Raw genomic sequence first — 19443 nt, 5'->3', positions numbered from 1 at the left:
CCTGAGGGAGCCGTCCCCAGGGGTGCAGGAAGGAGGTGCCCACACCCCCTGAGGGAGCCGTCCCCAGGGGTGCAGGAAGGAGGTGCCCACACCCCTTGAGGGAGCTGTTCCCCAGAGCTGTCTCCAACTGCCTTCTTGGGAGAGGAATTTGGTTTTATAAACAGAAAGCCACAGCTGCCCCCGGGGCCTCCTAAGGCCACAGCTGCCCCCATCCTGCCCTCCTGTGACATCCTTATCTGCAGGAGAGGAGGCTACTTCACCAGCAGGGCAAAGGGATTAAATGTGGACCCCTTAGAAGAAATATATTATAGAATGAAATAGACGCTGGGGAAAAGCCCAACTTAAATTGCTGAATAAAGGAGTGGACGTTGTCTGTAAGTGTGACCTGTGGGCCCAGCACCTCACAGACCCTATACATACCTAAGAGCCACATCCCAGCATTGAGAGGGCAAAGTGTCCCTCCACCCCGCTACTTTGCCTCCCAGAGGGACCACGTGCCTCCGCCCACAAGGACCAGAATACTCCAGCTTCCCAGCAAGACCCTTTTGGAAATGAAGCAGCTCTGAGGTCCGTGGCACTGCTCACTCTGCCCCAGGGCAAGTGTTTCCCATCAAATTAGCGATCCAGGTGTGCACTGTGATGGCTCTTCCACCTCATCAGGTGTGCTCCACCGAACCACTCCAGCTCTAAGATGGCCAGTCCCTGAGGCGAGGTATCACAGGGACCATCCTCTCTTCCAATTTCTGGAGCCAAGGTGACCCCACTGTGTTAGGAGTTCTCCCTCAACCCATAAATTCCCTCCCTTCCCATCTGGATCCCCAGCACCGAGCCTGAGACAGAGCTTCCCATCACTGCCCAGTGACTGCTGCCATCCCCCAGCCCTCAGCTGGTCGCCACATCACTGCACAGTGACCACAGTCATCCCCAGGCCCCTCAGCTGGTCGCCACACCACTGCACAGTGACCACAGTCATCCCCCAGCCCCTCAACTGGTCACCCCCATCACTGCACAGTGACCACAGTTGTCCCCCGGCCCCTCAGCTGGTCGCCCCCATCACTGTGCAGTAACCACAGTTGTCCCCCAGCCCCTCAGCTGGTCACCCCCATCACTGCACAGTGACCACAGTCATCCCCAGGCCCCTCAGCTGGTCGCCACACCACTGCACAGTGACCACAGTTGTCCCCCAGCCCCTCAGCTGGTCGCCCCCATCACTGTGCAGTAACCACAGTTGTCCCCCAGCCCCTCAGCTGGTTCCCCATCACTGCACAGTGACCAGTTATCCCCCAGCCCCTCAGCTGGTTGCCCCCATCACTATGCAGTAACCACAGTCATCCCCTGACCCCTCAGCTGGTCACCCCCATCACTGCACAGTGACCATAGTCATCCCCCGGCCCCTCAGCTGGTCACCCCCATCACTGCACAGTGACCACAGTTGTCCCCAGGCCCCTCAGCTGGTCACCCCTCAGATTGCTCAGGGTCTGAGACTGGCTGTCATACTGTGGCTTGGAACTAGATTGCTTTTCTCCTGGCCCAGGAAACCCAGTATACCTGAGTGGGCGTGCTGCACCCATCTGGTAACTCTGGTTGGTCTAAATCTGTCTCAACAGGCTCCACGGAGTCTCCACCATGAGCTTCAGAACTAATCAAACTTTGGAATCCGCTGACTGATTTATTAAGACTCCCTATTTTGCCTGTACTAAGAGCAAATTCACATCTGTCCCCTCAGCCCAGTCCCCCCGTTAGAGCTCTGTTAGAAATCGTGCCCTTCTGGCCAGGGCTTGAGCAGTCAAACCAGGTCCCGTCCTCCGGGGTGGCATCTCCTACCTGAGCACACACTAGGCGCAGGGGCTGTCCTAACCGCTGCTGGCCCACGAGGACACTGCGCCTGGGAGCCTCATGCCTGCTATTTACAGAGGCGGCCACAGTTCAGCACAGAGGGGAGCCGGGTCCGGGCCTACAGGCAGCCCAGCAAATCAGGCCAGCCGTGTTATCTGCAGCTGCTTCCTGTTTGAAATCCATCACTGCTCCAGAGCTGCAGGGTGTGGGAACGCCAGGAGGGGCTGGTGCCAGGTTTGGGGGGTGGGGAGCCCTCCTGGGGAGGCCCCTGCTGACTCCACAACCCAAACCCACAACCTGATCTCAAAAAGCCTGTCTCTTCTGTTTTTCTTTCTCCCCACCTCCCCCCCCCCCAAGTATGAGTATTGTGGAAATTCAGAAATAGACGCTGGGATGGTCCATCCCAAGAGGGATGGTCACATCAGACAGAAACAAATGCAGCTGATAGATTTCCATTTCTTTTTTTCCACATGGGATTCTGCTTTGAAAGGCGGTAAGCACTGGACCAGCCCTAGCCCAGGGAGATCCCCACCTGCTCTGCTCGGAAGTTCCATCTACAGGAAAACACATCAGAAGTCAGTCCTGTGGCAGCTGGATGGGCCCCGCTTCTGTGCACCTGAACCCTGCTTCTTTTATGGGGTCAGGGATCTTCTGAGAAAAAGATCAGTATAAAATTATGATCATAAAATGCTAAGTTTAAAGGAAAATATTTATTTAGAATGAAAAATCACAGCACATTTAAAATGTAAACACTGACAAACTCCACACAAATCACAAAATCTATGAAAAAGAATGGATTCTTTATTTAAAACATTAAAGTTATATGTAGGCCAGGCACAGTTTCTCACACCTATAATCCCAACACTCTGGGAGCCTGAGTCTGGTGGATCACTTGAGCTCAGGAGTTCAAGACCAGCCTGAGCAAGAGACCCCGTCGCTACTAAAAGTAGAAAAACAGGTGTTGTGGCAGGCACCTAGTAGTCCCAGCTATTCAGGAAGCTGAGGCAGGAGGATCTCTTGAGCTCAGGAGTTCAAGCTTGCTGTGAGCTATGACGGGACAGCACGCAACCCAGGGCGACAGAGTGAGACTCTGCCTCAAAAAACAAATTAACAATAAAGTTATACGTCAATTTGACAATTTAAGACAAAGGGATCACAACAGCTACAATGCGCCCCACACAAAACAGATAATTTAACAGCCCTGCAATAAGGAAGGGAATTAAATTTGCAATTTAAAAACTCCCCAGAAAGAAATCTCTAGGCTATGGATGGTTTCACAGGAGAATCTACCAAATGATTAAAGAAAAATTAACACTAATTCTACACATCCTCTCCCAGAAAACAGAAGAGGATGGAATAGTTACCAATTCATTTTGTAAAGTTGTTACCCTGATACCAAAGCCAAACTAAGTAAGAACTACAGACCAACAGCCCTCGTGAATATAGATGCAAAACTTAACAAAATACGTTCGAACAGAATTCAGCAATATATAAACAGATTTATAAACTACAACCAAATGGGGCTTCATGCAGAGACACAGGCTGAGTCAACATTCAGAAACCAAACCATGCGATCCACCAGTCAGCAAGCTAGCCCAGAAAAAGCACACGATCATGTCAACTGATGCAGAAAAAGCATCTGACATAATCCAACACCCTTGCATGACAAAAACGCTCAGAAAACAGAAGTAGAGGAAGATGAAGAGCATCTATTAAAAAGTCTGTAGCTGACACCACACTTCATGCTGGAAGACTGAAGGTTTCTTCCCAGTCAAGGCAAGCAGGTCTCCTCTCACAATGCTTACACAACACAGAGCTGGAAGTTCTGGGCACACTAAGGAATGAAAAGGAAACACAGGTATACAGGTGAAGGGAAAAAAGATAAAACTGTTATTGGTTGCAGATGACATGGTTACCTACTGGGAAAATCCCAGAGAGACTACCAAAAAACTCCTGGAAATAGGTAAATAGTTCAGCAGGTCACAGGACACAAGATAAACACTGAAAACTCAGCTGTGCTGGCCATAGTGGTTCACACCTGTAACCCTAGCGCTCTGGGAGGCCGAGGAGGGTGGCTTGCTTGAGCTCATGAGTTCAAGACCAGCCTGAGCAAAAATGAGACCTCAACTCTATTAAAAATGGAAAAACTGAGGCAAGAGGATTGCTTGAGCCGAGTTGGAGGTTGCTTTGAGCTATGATGTCATGGCACTCTACCCAGAGCGACAGCTTGACACTGTCTCAAAAAAAAAAAAAAAAAGAAAAAGAAAAAAATTAGGGTGGCGCCTGTGGCTCAGAAGGGTAGGGTGCTGGCCCCGTATGCAGAAGGTGGCAGGTTCAAACTCAGCCCTGGCCTAAAAAAAAAAAGAAAAAAAAATTAACTAGATGTGGTGGTACATGCCTATAGTCCCAGCTACTTGGGAGGTTGATCCAGAGCCAGAATAATTGCTTGCACCAGGAGTTCAAGGTTACAGTGAGCCATCATGGCACCACTATCCTCCAGCTCTCCAGACAGACACCCTATCTCTATATGCTAAAAACTCCAAAATGCTGATGGGAAGATCAAAGAAGGTCTAACTAAATGGACAGACTCATTATCTTTATATATTGGGAGACTCAACAGAGTAAAGATGTTGACTCTCCCCCAAACTGATGTACAGAATAAGCTTACCATGCTTCCCACCAAAATCCCAGCAAGGGGCAGGTGCTGTGCCTCATGCTTATAATCCCAGCCCTGTGAGAGGCCAAGGCAGGAGGACTGGCTTGAGGCCAAGAATTCAAGACTAGCCTGGGCAACATAGCAAGACCCCAACTTTACAAAAAATAAATTTAAAAAAGGACCCTGTTAGGACAATGCAAAGACAATTCCCAGGATAGGACGAAGTATTTTACAAACTACATCTCACAAAGGAGTATTTGGAGTACATAAGGAATTCTCAAAACTTAATAGTAAAGTAATAGTCCAATTAGAAAATGGTGAATAGGCCTTTCACCCAAGCAGACATGAAGATAAATAAGCATATGAAAAGATGTTGGTTATCATTAGCAATTAGAGAAATGCCAAGTAAGCCCACAGTGAGCTATCAGGACACACCTAGCAGGATGGCTAAAGAACGCTAAGACCCCACCAAATGCCAGCGAGCACAAGGACACATTGCCGAGGGGACGGGTACAGGATGGAGTTTGGCCCCAGGGATGGGCTAGGGTCACCACAACCCCTCACTCAGGCCCCACCTCTCCTCCACAGGGCAAGGCATCATCACACCCTTTGAGAGTTCAAGCATCAGAGACCCTGCCCAAGATCACATTACCAGGACTGTGCTGCTGGGCTCCAGACCCGGCTCCTCATGCTGTGCTGGTTGGTGGCTCCCGCCACCGCCTGTCCCCAGACCAATCCCTGTCCTTCTGTCTCACAACTGATATGACTATTCCATGTATATCTGTGTTTCTGAAAGGTTAAGGGCTTTTTTTGTGTATGTTAATAACCTGAAAATACTGTTACAAAAATAGAAAAGATCATTAGCTTTTTCTAGCTAGATGCCTATTTCAAGTAGATCATAATCACAGCCACTTTCAGATCATAAATCACAAGCCCCAGGAGTCATTGGGAAGCACCAGCTACCACTTTCAGGCCTTTCCTCCTCTCAGCTCTTTCTCGAAAGCTCCCAGGTCGTGGCCCTGGGAACAGCCTTTAGCCCCCTCTCCACACAGGAGACTCTGGCATGAAGCCCGGTTGGTATTTACATTTCTCAGAGATAACTAGGAATCCGGAAGGCAAGAGCCAGATGAAAACCGTTTGTCCCCGATGGGAACTTCCACTGGAGGTCACACAGTACGTGCTGCCGTATCTCCAGGACACTGTCTATGAGGACACTGACCCCATGCAAAAGCTCCCTCCTCGTCCCTGAGGCTCTCTGGCTCCCTGGAAGTACAGAGCCAGGCCCCCTCCTACTGGCCCATCCTCCTTCCTCCCCAGTGTCCCTCCCTCAGACTCCTCAGGGATGCAGGACACAGATGGCCCAGGAGACAGGCGTCACTGCCAACGCCGCTGAAACTCGGATCACACCCACCTACCACACAGTTCCATGAGACAGGCCCATGGTGACAGCTGGCCATCAGGACTCTGAGGCAGTCCAGCTCACTTCAGGCCTTCCTATAATAGACTGTGGGGCCCAGCCCTGAGGTGCTGAGCTGCTGATCCCACACGCTGGGTGGGATCTGAGCCCCAGCCTGGGAACCACTACCTGCCTCACCGGGCTGTGCAAGAATTTGTGTTTATATGGTAAATGGTCCACCCCATTGCCTGATGAGTGCAGACACTCCCTCCAGACACCCGTGTGACTGTGTCTGACATCCCCGCCCACCTGTCCCACCTGCCTGTTGGGGGCCCTCACCCACATGCAGCTGCACTGGCTGCTCCAGCACAGACCTGCAAGCTGACAGTGGACAAGCAAACTCCTGACCACAGAGACCTCGTTCCTACCGTAGCCCTCCAGGAGGCCACAGAATAGTTATGAATAAAGTTAGCAGAAACGACAGTTCTGCTTATGGACCATGGCAGGTTCTGTCAAGAAATACAAATAACCACTTAGAAACAGTAATTTGGACTTTTCATCAAACCTGTAGATAATGATGAAAAAAAACTAAAAAAAATCAAAAGCTAAGTGACTTCTACTTTCAAGACAAAGGCCAGGCCATGATAGGTGCAGTCAATAACCACACACTAAGTCAAATGACAGCCTCATGTAAATGTCATTACAGAACACAAACTGGATTTCACCTGTACAGAATTTTTTTTTTTTTTTTTGCAATTTTTGGCTGGGGCTAGGTTTGAACCCACCACCTCCGGCATGAGGCCGGCGCCCTACTCCTTTGAGCCATAGGCACCACCCTATCTGTATAGAATTTTAAGTAAAAATGTAATTGCCAAAGACACACTCAGACTAAACTTCATTTTAATCACTCACCCATAGTTGTTGCTATTATGTGAGGAAATTCAATGAAGTTAAAACCATTTTTAATAGTTTATCAGGCAGTAATGGGAATCTTAGTAACCAGGCCCATCTCTGGTCATGGAAACGTTTCTGCTTTCATTAGATCATGGATGTGCTGTACTGTTATAAATTTAAATAAATATTAAGGTTAATGCCTACTTTATCAGTTTTCTTTTACTACATTGTAAGGATGTGGGAGAAAGTGCTGGACTCATACAACTAGCAGGGAAGAGCAAGATTGGAAATCCACACTCTCCACAGCAAATGCACAAACACTCATTCTTGCAGGTTTAATATCTAATCTTTGTCCAACAGGATCTTGAAAAAAATTATTCACCATTCTAGAATACTCCATGTACTCCAGCTTTCTCAACACTGAGTTGACTAGTCCCCAAACCATTTTGTGTACCTCAAGTACAACTTTTCCAATTTCAGAATGAGGGCACATTTGTTAGGTAAAGTCGCTGTTGTAGTTGTGTCCCACACCCAGCAGGGGTGCCACCTATCCCCACGTTGTGCCCCTTAGATGAAAGCACACCAATCTCCCTCCCTCCTTCCCTCTGCCCCCTTCCAGTACAACTCCCACAGCCTAACAGAACATCCACATTACAAAGACACGAAAAATTAGATGGGTAAAAATAATAGTACCTAAACCTTTTCTGTTCCCAAAGATATTAATTTTATTGAAATTAATCAATATTGAATGATTGAATATTTTTGGAAAACCTTGGTTTAATACTTTGTAATGTAACAATTTAAAATCTCATTAAGTTTGATACTGAATTTTAATAATTATCACAGCTTTGGCAGAGCGCAGTGGCTCACACCTATAAGCCCAACATTTTGGGAGGCCAGACTGAACAAGATTCTACCTCTACAGAAAACAAAAATTAACTGGCTGTGGTGGCACCACCTGTACTCCCAGCTACTTGGGAGTCTGAGGCAGGAGAATCTCTGGAGTTCTGTGACTTTGAGGTTGCTGTGAGCTGGGCTGTCACCTCTGCCTGCTAAGCTGAAAAAACAGAGCAAGACCCTGTCCTGTCTCAAAGAAATATTATCACAGCCTAAAGATGCCTAGTATGTTTAGAGTTCCCTTCAAAAACCTCCAGCAAAAAGAAAAGCAGGAATAGCTGAAACAAGATTAAGAAAATTACCAGTAATGCTGAAGCTGGGTGACGGTACACAGACTTACCTTTTGTAACTTGGGCTTTTCTCCTTTTTTTTTTTTTTTTGGAGACAGTCTCACTATGTTGCCCTCAGTAGAATCCTGTGGCATCACAGCTCATCACGACCTCAAACTCTTGGGCTCAAACCATCCTCCTGCCTCAGCCTCCTGAGTAACTGGGACTACAGGCGCTCACAATGCCCAGCTAGTTTTTCTATTTTTAGTAGAGGTTTTGCTCTTGTTCAGGATGGTCTTGAATTCCTGAGCTCAAGGGATCCACCCACCTCAGTCTCCAAAAGGGCTAGAATTACAGGTGTTAGCCACCGCACTCAGGTATGGTCTGTAATTTACGGTTAAAAGAAAGGTTGCCCCTATGTGCCCCCTTTGGAGAGCTGCTTCCGACCCCAAGGACTCCCAGGTTACAGACCTGTTGTCAGTGCAGTTTAATGAAGCACACTTTAAATTCCTGGCACTAATTACTATGAAAACGAACTTGGTGTCTAAATAGATACATTCAATACAATAAAGCAGGTAATAAGTTCTCATTTTTACAGACCAGAAAACTGAAGCCGAGTGTTGACATTCCAAGTGTTGTGCTATTAAGATTACGCTAAACCAAGATGTGGGCCTGCCTCTAGAACATCTGACCTGTGTTCTGGTTTATGACCACAGAAACTGACATTCTCCTGTAACCTTCATCCATCATTTTCTGAAGACCAAATGCTAAACATTGTTTGAAGTAACAAAGTACAAAAAAGATGAACCTACTAGGATGCCACAGAAACATACTTCACGCTGGGAGAGGGAGACGAGTTTGCAGCACATCATCCTGGGCCTAAGTAAGGACTTTACTACACAGAAACCAGGGAAGGGGATCACGGCTGTGACAACCCTAACCAGAACACAGTGTAGACAGCAGATTGGGGATGGGGTAACAGACTACTGCCAGGGTAAAGTTCAAAGTTCTTTGTGACTGCTTCAGAGGCAGGAGTCACCTTGGCCTCCAAGTACAGGGCAGCTCAGAGCACCCAGTGGACCCACCGGAGCCCATCGGCGCCGGCCAGCTATTCAGCTCTTACCTATTCTGTTTTGCCTTGACAGCTTCCACAATCCAACTAGTCTAACTATAGAAACAATGTGATGTAAAACAATTAAGACATTTTCCACTACCTAGAAATATCAGGAAGAACAATGGCCCCTCTAACGCTGCACTAGGGTCTTGACTTCAAGCCCTTTTTATGAACCAGAAAACCATCCACCCAAGTTTACACAGCATCTAGAGGATGAGCACATCTATTAACCACCTTCACACTTGATCTTTTAATCTTACAAAAACCTGACACGGATTTACATACAAAATTCAATGACTGAGGGAACAGGGAGGAATAAAGTTGGCTTAATGGGCAGTTTCAGTTCTACAAGATCAAAGAGTAAGTTCCAGAAATGGTCTCACAACAATGCAGATACACTTAAGGCTACTGAACTGTGTTTGTAAAAATGGGCAAGATGGTAATATTCGGTGATTCTGACATCTGAAGATTATAATGTCACTGATACAAACCTACCCTTCACATCAAACATCCTGGCTGAGAATCCTCCAGCCTATTAGTGATGCAGGTGGCTGGGTATCTGTCTCTGGGGTTCTAAAAAACATACCTGATACAGAAAACTGTGAATATACTTTATTTAGTCATTTTTGTTTACAATTGAAACTCTGGGAATTCAAAATTAACATCCTTGCCCGTGAGCTTCTTATAAACACCAGAAAAAGTTTCAACCTGCAAGAAAAGAAATAATCACAAAAGTGTAAACATACAACACTCATCTTAAAACCAAGTAATGCTGAGAAACTGCGCCTGTACAGTTTTCCTACAGTTCTTCCCAGGAGCAGCCAGGCACTAAGATACAGAATATGCCCCCAACAGTCCTAAGACTGGGGATAAGCTCGCTTCCGAGGTTAGAGGACAGGGTTCTACACCCCAGCACCTGAGTGCTGTGCTCCTCTGCACGTGCAGACAGAGCCACTGGAGAAGCCCAGGAGTTGTCCACCTGGGTTCTGTTCGCCCAGCTCTGAAGTAAACTGACAATTCTCCCAGATTCTAAGACCATCACCACCCCACCCCCACTTATCACAAACATACTACTTTAAGTCAGACCGTGGCATTATTTTACTTCCCTTTTTTCCTAATAATTTAAAAGGTACAGAGAGAACGTCAAATGTTCAATTAAAACCTGACACACATAATCCAAAGGGGAAGGGGAGTGGCCAAAGTACAGATAAAAGCTGTCCATGAATTTACAATGCTCATTTTTGGAGGGCCACACATTACACTGCAACCTGCTCTCTTCTGCAGCTGCACCTCCCACACCGTCCACCATCACCTTGTGCTCCACGTTGTTCTGCTGGGCCTTGTCCAAGTGCACCTTTATGAGCCGGCTGCCGTCTAATTTCACACGGATTCTCTTGCCCACAATTTCACTTGGGAAGACCAAGTCCTCAAGGATCGCATCGTGCACAGCTGTCAGAGTGCGGCTTAAAGAACAGGGACAGAAGTAAGCAACCTAGCAATGTCTGCCCTCTGGTCATCTCTTAGTCAAAACGAAAATGGTGAATTCCAGATTCCTAAAAGCTAAATTAATACTAGTCTTGAATAGGCTAGTTATATTTCACACATCACACCAACATCATTGCCTAACTAGAATATGGTAACAGATTTTTTTTCAACTTTATTTCGAATGTTACCCTGGTGACTACATAGTCAATACATTCACTAAGTGATGTCAGTGATTAGGAAATGGGAGATTGGTGAGGACCTTTTTACACATCTTTATTTTCAAAGAAATCACTGCAATAACCACTTCACTGGTCTTGCTCATCTCCAACCCCACCCCCAGAAACGCTGTCAAAGTCATCTTTCCAAAATACTAAAGTGATCACATAATTTACCTCCTACAGACCTTTCAAGAGCTCTCCTTGGCCTCCATGACACAAACTTCTCTTTATTGTTTATGATCAAATGAGGTGAATACTCCAGCCCAAAAGGTACTGTGCCATCAGCAGTTGTATAATAGCTGCCCCCCCCCATGTGGATCACTGGTTTTCAACCCATCCTCATTACACTGGCTGACAATAGGCATTCAAGTTTAAAGCTCAACTAGCCAGACGACTCGATTCCAATTGGGGGGGAGGTGCCTACTACAGAGGAGGAGATATTGTCTCCTCAGACAATTCTTTTCAGCTTTATGGAGTTGCCCCTATTACAGCTATCTGTGTAGGTCTTACTCACAGCACACACAATATGTCTCCTGCTCACTGGCATTTCCTACCTGGCAGCACCCAGATACAGCACGCCTTTTCTAGTGGCTCTCAATCTGACTGCCAAGGTCCCACTGCTCCACAGCCATGGACGGCAATAGCTAGAAGGAACTCTAATTCCCAGCCTTCCACCGCTGCTCAGAAAGGGCATCAGAGACCTGCACACTCACCGCTACTCATCCTGCACATTCTTACAGTACTAGCTAGGCAGGCAGGCAAATATGGAAATGTATTAACTGCTTCCCCCAAAATATAAATTAGATTAAAAGCTATTCTTGCAGTTATTATTCAGATTCCAATGTTATCTAAACTAGTTTAAAAGAGAAGCAACAGCACTCCAACTTCAGTATATCACAAAATACATGACTATAAATTAGTGTTTCAGATAACACAACAATGAGTCAACACAACAACAGTCAAAACACACAAATGGCAGCATTAAACCTGAGGTAGAGAAACAGCTCTTCTAAACAGAGAAAATAACCTTGAAAGCAGGAAACCACACTGGGAAAGCAGTCCATCACCACACCCTAGCAACCTAGCCCCGTGCAAAGGAGGAAGGAAGGTTCAAAACCTACACACTGGCTTTCTAGGAACATAGTGATGTCACTGCCTGAGAAATGGGAGGATTCCAGCTGCAGATCCGGGAGGCAGTCCCCCAGCTGGGTAGAAAGCAAAAGGACTGTTTTTATACTCAATTCCTAACTCAGGCTCTCAGAATTGAGAGTATAAAACCCCCTTTATGTATCATGAGAAACAAAAGAGATCTTCAATTCTTATGCTAGTCCAAGTACCCATAACAAGTTCAAAGCGCTAAGCCACAGAGCCAAAATTCTGGAGACCTTGCACCTACCTTTCCACCCTCACCAGTCTTCCCTTCTTCCCCACACCAACAGGGTACAACACAGTAATACCTGCCCACTTCTAGATTGCCCTCACTCACTGGCTATCAAGTAGTTTCTCAGAACATGACTGACTTTAAAAACAAAAATTCTTAGCTACTATTAGCAGTAATAAGCAAACTCTCCAAGCCTTGGGCCAGCTTTCTCATCTACTAACTAAGGTAACAATACAAATCACACATTTCACAGGACTGCTGCCCACCTGGGAGGGACACCAATAGCATTTTTCCTGAAACTGATCCCTAAGGAAGTGACTGGAGGGATTCAATAATCCAAGTGTGTGAAACAACGTACTAACCAGTACACTCACAGAAGGCCTGCCTAGACCACCAAGACGCCAACTGTCAGTATTCGCACTTATGCCTTAAACTCATAGATAATTTCCATCAACATCTTCAACTGTAGTAAACTCTAACTTTAACACAAGCAAAATCCATCTTTTTTTGCCTCTAATCCAAAGCAAAAATAAAAAGCAAAGATGTACTCAAGCCCACCTCAACTAGGTTTAGCACCCGTCAAACACAGAGGACACAAATATCAACTCTACCTCCACCAAAACAGGAAAGATGTTTGAGATAGAGAAGGAAATCGTGAGTGTAGTGCTGGGATAAAGTGTGCTAAACTGTTTTCATCTAAAGTTGCACACTTTATCCCAGCACTACACGCACGCTATCCTTCTCATCATTCCTATTCCTTATCCAAAGAATTGGAGCAAAGCCTCATCTTCTGTGGCAGCACTGACCTATGACCTATGTGGATACATGTACATTTTACACCTAGAATAAATCACACCACACACAGAGGAAACCAAGTATTAAAAAAGATTCCCATGTGAACGGCTTGTGATTTAAGTTACAACCTGCATAAATTAAGAGTGCTAATAACAGTGATCAACATATTTTTGATGCTACTGAAATACTTACCTCCTGGGACGCTTTTGCTTATTTTTTGTACGGCTTTTTCGAGTTGGCTTAGGCAGAATTCTCCTCTGCAAGGTAAAAATTATCATGCAACAAAATTCCACAAAAAGGACCTTAAGTTGATACAAAGCTAAGAAATGTCAAACCACTTTAAAAGCAAAATGAGTAAGAGAACAAGTTCCAAGTTTGAGAAAGCTAAACCACCTAGACTCAAAAACTACTCTGTGGAGTTATTTCCCAATTTTCAGTTACTCATTCAGAATCCATAGCTGATATTAAAATGCTACCGAAAAAATATATATATATTTTTCCATTCAACAAAGCCCAATACCCAACATGGGCATAAAATGTCTACTGACCTAGAACACTTTCTTTTATTCCTGGCCAATCTTTTTTTTTCCTCTGTGCAACCCACTTCAGTGCCAGCAGCCTATGGACACAGAGGCCAGGCAATGGTTCAGGGCCACAGTTTGCTCTGGCATGGGACACTATGAGAGGCCCAGGGGAACGGGCCCGCCATAAATCCAAACCCATGCATATTCCTGGCCAATCTTGACACTTAACTCCCCAAAGACTGCAGTTTGCACCAAAGCCAGATCTGAACTTCAAAAACCCTTTCCTGACCATGTGCCTTTATTCCTGTCACCTACTACTTAGCACTTCATACCCCTTCCCAAGTCTACACCTGATCAGCTAAGCAGCATGACACAGGACCACTAACTATCACAGACAAAAGTCACTGCTCAAGACCAACCACACTGGAGCTTTCTCTCTTTCATCACCTCTGCAAGCAACCCACAGTCATGAAATTGTAACAGATACATCCACATTAACAATCCAAAACACAGCTTTCGGTCATTACACAGAGTCCCTAAATTGTTCTACTAATAGTGTGCTTTATCTCTCTACTGATGGAACAATTTTCCCAGCACCCTCCCACTTAGAACAAGAAAGGACTGTTTTCATGAACTACCAACACAGTCAGAACACAAGTAATTTCAGCAAAATCCACAAAATATTTAACAACAGATACCTGGGCAATGAAGACAACATGCTTCCCACTGAACTTTTTCTCCAATTCGCGTACTAGCCGGACTTGAATTTTCTGGAAAGATTTCAGTTGAGGAACAGGAACAAAGATAATGATAGCTTTCCGACCACCACCAACTTCAATTTCCTGAAGGAAAAAAAAACACAACTTTTTGAAGTCCACAATCCTCTGGGGTAACACGCAATGGGAAGAAGCTGTCATAGCCAAGAATACCCAAACCCTTTTACCACTTGCCAGATTATTTGCACTCGTCTAACAAATCTGACAAAACTTTCAGTTTGAGAACTTATTCATAACCATGCAAGTACAGCTGACAGCTACTATAGGAAATAAACTTTCTATTTTTTGCACAAAAAAAATGATGACTAGTTACTCTCAACTGTCCAAAGTAATGCTGTAGGTCCCAAACTATAAACAGGACTCAAAAGCAAAATAATTTCCAGTTATCTGTACACTAAGCAGATGGAGTCAGTGAAGACAACTGATTAAGAAAACAAGTTGCTGTCAATTTAGTTGCAAAGGAGAAAATCTAAAGTTAAGCCAGAAAAGGTATCAATCTCAAATGCAAATATTTCGAGGGAAGGATAAGAACCTTGGGGGAATGTCTCCTTTTCCTGTCCCACCAGAGAGCCTGCACCCCAGCCCGGGCCTGCCTCCAGAACCACTAGAGCTTCTGGGCCCCCTAAGCTTCGACTCCGGGCTAAGTTCCGAGAACTCCAGTGCTGGGAGCTCCCCGAGGCGTTTGCCGCGTCTGTGACCCAATGAGGCCAAAGGCGGAGCTAAGCGACCCCGGCCCCGCCGCGCCCCCCGCTCGCCCACACTCGCGCGCTCACCTTGGCTGCGGTTATATTCAGCTCGCGGAGCTGAGCCTTGAGGTCCGAGTTCATCTCCAGCTCCAGCAGGGCCTAAGGACACAGAGCACAGCGCGGTGGACCCTCAGCCCTGCCCGCGAGCCCCCGGCACCCGGAGCGGCCCGGCCGCGGACACACGTGGCCGCCTGTCCCCGAGGGCCCCTGCCCGCCCCCGCGTCCCGGTACCCTTCTCACCTGGGAAATGCCCGACTCGAACTCGTCCGGCTTCTCGCCATTAGGCTTCACGATCTTGGCGCTGGAGCTGAACATGGCCTTCTCCTGAGGGTACACAACGCACCGCGCTCAGCGGCTCCCGGGCCCCGCCGGGCCGCCCCCCTCCCGCCCCGCAGAAGCCATCGGAGGGCACGGGCCGGGTAATCGGCTGCATCTCCGTCCGGTGAGCAGGGCCCACTGCTCCCGGGCTGAAGCCAAAAGTAGTTTTCTCAACGCTGGGAAAAAACTCCAGCCCAAGCACAGGCCACGAACCTACCTTGCAGAGAGCCGGCTGAGGAAGAGGGCCCAAATCTCGCGAGAGCTCGTCAAATTCCGGCAGCCTAAAGCAACAGGCGGAAACCGCGCGGGCAAGGGGCAGAAAGCGGAAAAACCACTGAGAACCAGCTGTAGGAAGTCTAGAGAGTCGCAGGAAATGGCTGCGGGGAGGAGTGTATTGGTAACACTTTTCCTCCAGAGGAGTGACATCTTGGTTCCGTTGACAAGAGTTCTGGGGTCAGCTAGGGAAGATTGGAGACTCGGGAGTCCAGTTTTGCTCAGAATTCTACCTAATTTCAGCAGTCTATTTCAATACGGTTCTGACTTGTTTGTTCTGGATGGCTGAGAGCAGTGACCTCAGAGTCCTTGCTATGTTGTATTACAGCGATGCCTTCTTAAGCTAATTTAGTGTAAATAACCCTTGTGGGGATCACGAGAAACCTGCTCTTTTCCCGTGGTTGGCTCGCTAAAAGATGAGCTCACAATTAAGGTAGATTAATAAGAGAAAGATGTATTTCCAAATACCTTGCGCATGGGGGGGAACAACAAGAAAGGTTACTCAATAGCTCAGTGATGGTCAGAGACTTTTATAGATGCTTTTTAGAAGGGAGGGGGGGAAATGTGAAAAGTATGGCTGCGGCAAGTGGTTGCTGGGGGGATGTAGATGGAGGGAAAGAGATTGATTTGTAGATTAACCTGAGAGACAGGTATTGTGTTTCCAATGACCTTGGGGCCAGGTCTAGTAGCATGTACTAGGGAGGTTTGCAGCCTTCTTGGTTCTCAGTCAGTTACCCAGGTTTTATACAGATAGAGGAAAGGCCTCCTTCAGTGCTTCCTGATTATGAATGGCCTTAATTCGAAATATTCTTTATACCAAGGAGTCATATTTTGGGGCAAAATTTCTTTAGCTCCTTCACCCTCATCTACCTTACAGTGGTTATTAAATTGGCTTTATTGTCAGTATATCAGTATCTAACAGATAAATCCATTCTCTTGTAAACCCTTTGGTGATGGAAATAGCCAAAGGGTGCCTAAGGGAGGGCAGGTGATCCATTCTGGTTATGTCAGTATTAAAGGTAACTGCTGCATTCTTAATCCGGAGCTAAAAGCCGTGAAAGAACTCCATGCTCAGTCTTCAGAGTAATATATGCAAACTTAATAAGAAATCTTTTTCATCTGATTCAGGTCCTATTTGACTTCAGGAATCATCCATCAGTAGAGCATAACAAGGCTCTTCCTGACAGGGGCATTGGTTCAGGCCAGTAATTCCAGAACTTTAAGAGGCTTTTGCTGAAGGATCACTTGAGCCCAGGAGCTCAATACCAGCCAGAGCAACATAGTAAGGCCTCCTCTCTACAAAAAAAAAAAAAAAAAAAACTTTTTTTTTTTTTAAATCAGCCAAATGTGATGAACGGCTCCTGTGGTCCCAGCTACTGGGATCACTTCAGCCCAAGAGTTGGAGGTTGCAGTGAGCTATGATGACACCACTACTCTCCAGCTGGGCTACACAGCAATACCCCATCACTAATAACAACAACAACAATAATAATAATGCCCTTTCCTCCTATTAGCCTAAGACTGCATTTGCTTTTTCACAGGGGAAATCCTTGGCTGTAGGGAGAATGGGCACACTACCACTAAACTTTCCTACTGCCTAGGGAAGGCCAGGAGAGCCTTAAGGGGCCCCTTACCCTAGAAGTGGTAACAATTAGGTGGTGCACACAATGTTAAATGGCTGTGTTAGGAATCGAGCTGCAAATCAAGACGTTTAAAATGAATGTACTCAATACTAATATGAAACCAATATGTAAACCATTACGTGCTCATATGAACAATAAGATACAAATATAGTCTAGTGGAGGGGCGGGGAGGCATGTGGCTGGATCTCACCATGATGCACATTGTGGGGTGTATAACATGCTTCCTGGTGAGGGGCTCATTTACCACTGGAACTTTACCTTAGAAGTAAAAACAGTGTAATCTAAAAATTTGTGCTCTCATATTAATTTGAAATTTTTTAAAAGGGGGAAATAAAGGCTTTCAGAACACTAAAAACTTTGTTATAAAAACTAAAACAGCTGAAAAGAAAGAAGATCAGAATGGTTGAAGTCTTTATTTGCTTGTTAAGAATATGGGGCCGTGCCTGTGGCTCCAAGGAGTAGGGTGCCTGCCCCATATACCTGAGGTGGCAGATTCAAACCTGGCCCGGCCAAAAACAACAACAACAACAAAAAGAATATTTATCTTAAGCCAGGAACTGTGGTTCACGCCTGCAATCTTAGCACTTGGGAGGCTAAGATGGTGGATTGCCTGAGCTCACAGGTTCGAGACCAGCCTGAGCAAGAGACTCCCATCTCTTAAAAAATAGCCAAGTGTTGGCTTGGCGCCTATAGGTCAGGCCGCTAAGGTGCCAGTCACATACACCAGAGTTCTGGTTCTAATCCAGCCAGGGCCTGCCAAACAACAATGACAACTACAACCAAAAAATTGCCGGGCATTGTGGTGGGCACCTGTAGTCCCAGCTACTTGGGAGGCTGAGGCAAGAGAATCTCTTAATCCCAGGAGTTGGAGGTTGCTGTGAGCTATAATATCACGGCACTCTACCCAGGGTGAGAGCTTGAGGCTGTGTCTCAAAAAAAAAAAAAAAAAAGAATATTTATCTCTTATGAAACTTTTATTTTGCCTGAATGTAAATGACAATAAGAAAGCTGTTCTCAACCTGTGGGTCACATCCCCTTTGTAACAATGAAAATACATCCTGCATATCAGATATTTACATTACGATTCATAATAGTAGCAAAATTACAGTTATGAAGTAGCAACAAAAATAATTTTATGGTTGGGAGTCACCACAACATGTGGAACTGTATTAAAGGGTCGCGGCATCAGGAAGGTTGAGAACCTCTGCAATAAGAGTACAGTATTTTTTCTGCTTAAGAGTATCTGTACTTTCACTCTGAATTTGGGTGCCTCACCAAACATGTTAGTAAGTATTCTTATTCATGAATAAAATACTCTTCATCAATGGCTCTGTAGAGATTTTAATGTATATTTATTTAGTTGTGTTCACTAACAAGCACTAGAGTCTTTGACAATCAACATTCCTTTTTTCTGATTTAATTTTGGTTTACTTTAATCATGAGAACATCAAATTTTCTCACTGAGACAAAAATCAGGATTAATGTCATAGCTAATAAATACTCTTTTAGAAAGTTTTAAAAAACGTTAAAATGTATTTTGTCATCTCTATGCCCACAAGTGGGATATCTGGAGTAGAGGAAGAGTCGAGGGGCTCCAGGCCCCCAATCTGTGTAGACCTAGAGGCTGGGATCAGAGCTGCAGAAGCAGCCTGCTGCTGTCCAGGTGGTAGTTCACATATAAGTGACAGGGCCGAAGACTAGAATAGGGAAGTGTGTGCATTGGGAAGTATTCCTCTTTTTTATGGGAGAAACAGATTCGGCAGCCGCATCATTATAAACAATTTTTTTTAGGATTTCAAGAAACAATGATATAATGAACAAACCACCGACTTTACATACATATTAAGGAATCTCAAGCTTTCTTTACTTATTTCAATATTTAAATAACCAGGCTTCCTGTAAAAATTATCAGTCAAAAATCTTTTACTCAAATATACATTTCAAATAACTGCTACTGAGCAGTCATTTTAAACAGGACAATTATCCCTTGAATTATGGCTATGTATGAAAGACCAAATATGCACTGCTCCTTTCAACCAAAAAGTGTTTGTATAATAGGCCTAACTCTCATAAATATTTATATCTTTTTTTTTTTTTGAGACGGAGCCTCAAGCTATCCCCCTGGGTAGAGTGCCATGGCATGACGCTCACAGCAACCTCCAACTCCTGGGCTCAAGCGAGTCTCCTGCCTCTGCCTCCCAAGTAGCTGGGACTACAGGCGC

General features: G+C 45.7%; 2 protein-coding genes and 1 non-coding gene across 3 annotated transcripts in view; all 3 read right to left on the bottom strand.

The window, feature by feature from the left end:
* Window positions 1-1944, bottom strand: part of COLEC11 (collectin subfamily member 11) — a 41162-nt gene extending 39218 nt beyond the window's left edge. Inside the window, exon 1 of the mRNA XM_003798561.3 lies at window positions 1825-1944. The gene's annotated coding sequence lies outside the window, so the exon portion shown is untranslated. The remainder of the gene's footprint in view (window positions 1-1824) is intronic.
* Window positions 1945-9659: 7715 nt separating this feature from the next.
* RPS7 (ribosomal protein S7) lies at window positions 9660-15606 on the bottom strand. The gene is made up of 7 exons (XM_003798564.3): window positions 15523-15606; window positions 15228-15311; window positions 15015-15086; window positions 14164-14307; window positions 13134-13198; window positions 10375-10525; window positions 9660-9770 (listed from the first exon to the last, which is right to left on the bottom strand). The coding sequence occupies exons 2-7, from the start codon at window positions 15300-15302 to the stop codon at window positions 9693-9695; spliced, it is 585 nt and encodes a 194-aa protein (XP_003798612.1). The 5' UTR covers window positions 15303-15311; window positions 15523-15606; the 3' UTR covers window positions 9660-9692.
* On the bottom strand, window positions 13531-13666 carry LOC111728036. Its single transcript, XR_002775452.1, has one exon. It is a non-coding gene; the product is annotated as a small nucleolar RNA SNORA42/SNORA80 family (small nucleolar RNA).
* Window positions 15607-19443: the final 3837 nt, after the last annotated feature.

Source organism: Otolemur garnettii, unplaced genomic scaffold, assembly GCF_000181295.1.
Source record: "Otolemur garnettii isolate 467f Iridium unplaced genomic scaffold, OtoGar3 scaffold00139, whole genome shotgun sequence".
NCBI lineage: Eukaryota > Metazoa > Chordata > Mammalia > Primates > Galagidae > Otolemur > Otolemur garnettii.
This window is presented reverse-complemented; position numbering and strand designations above follow the sequence as displayed.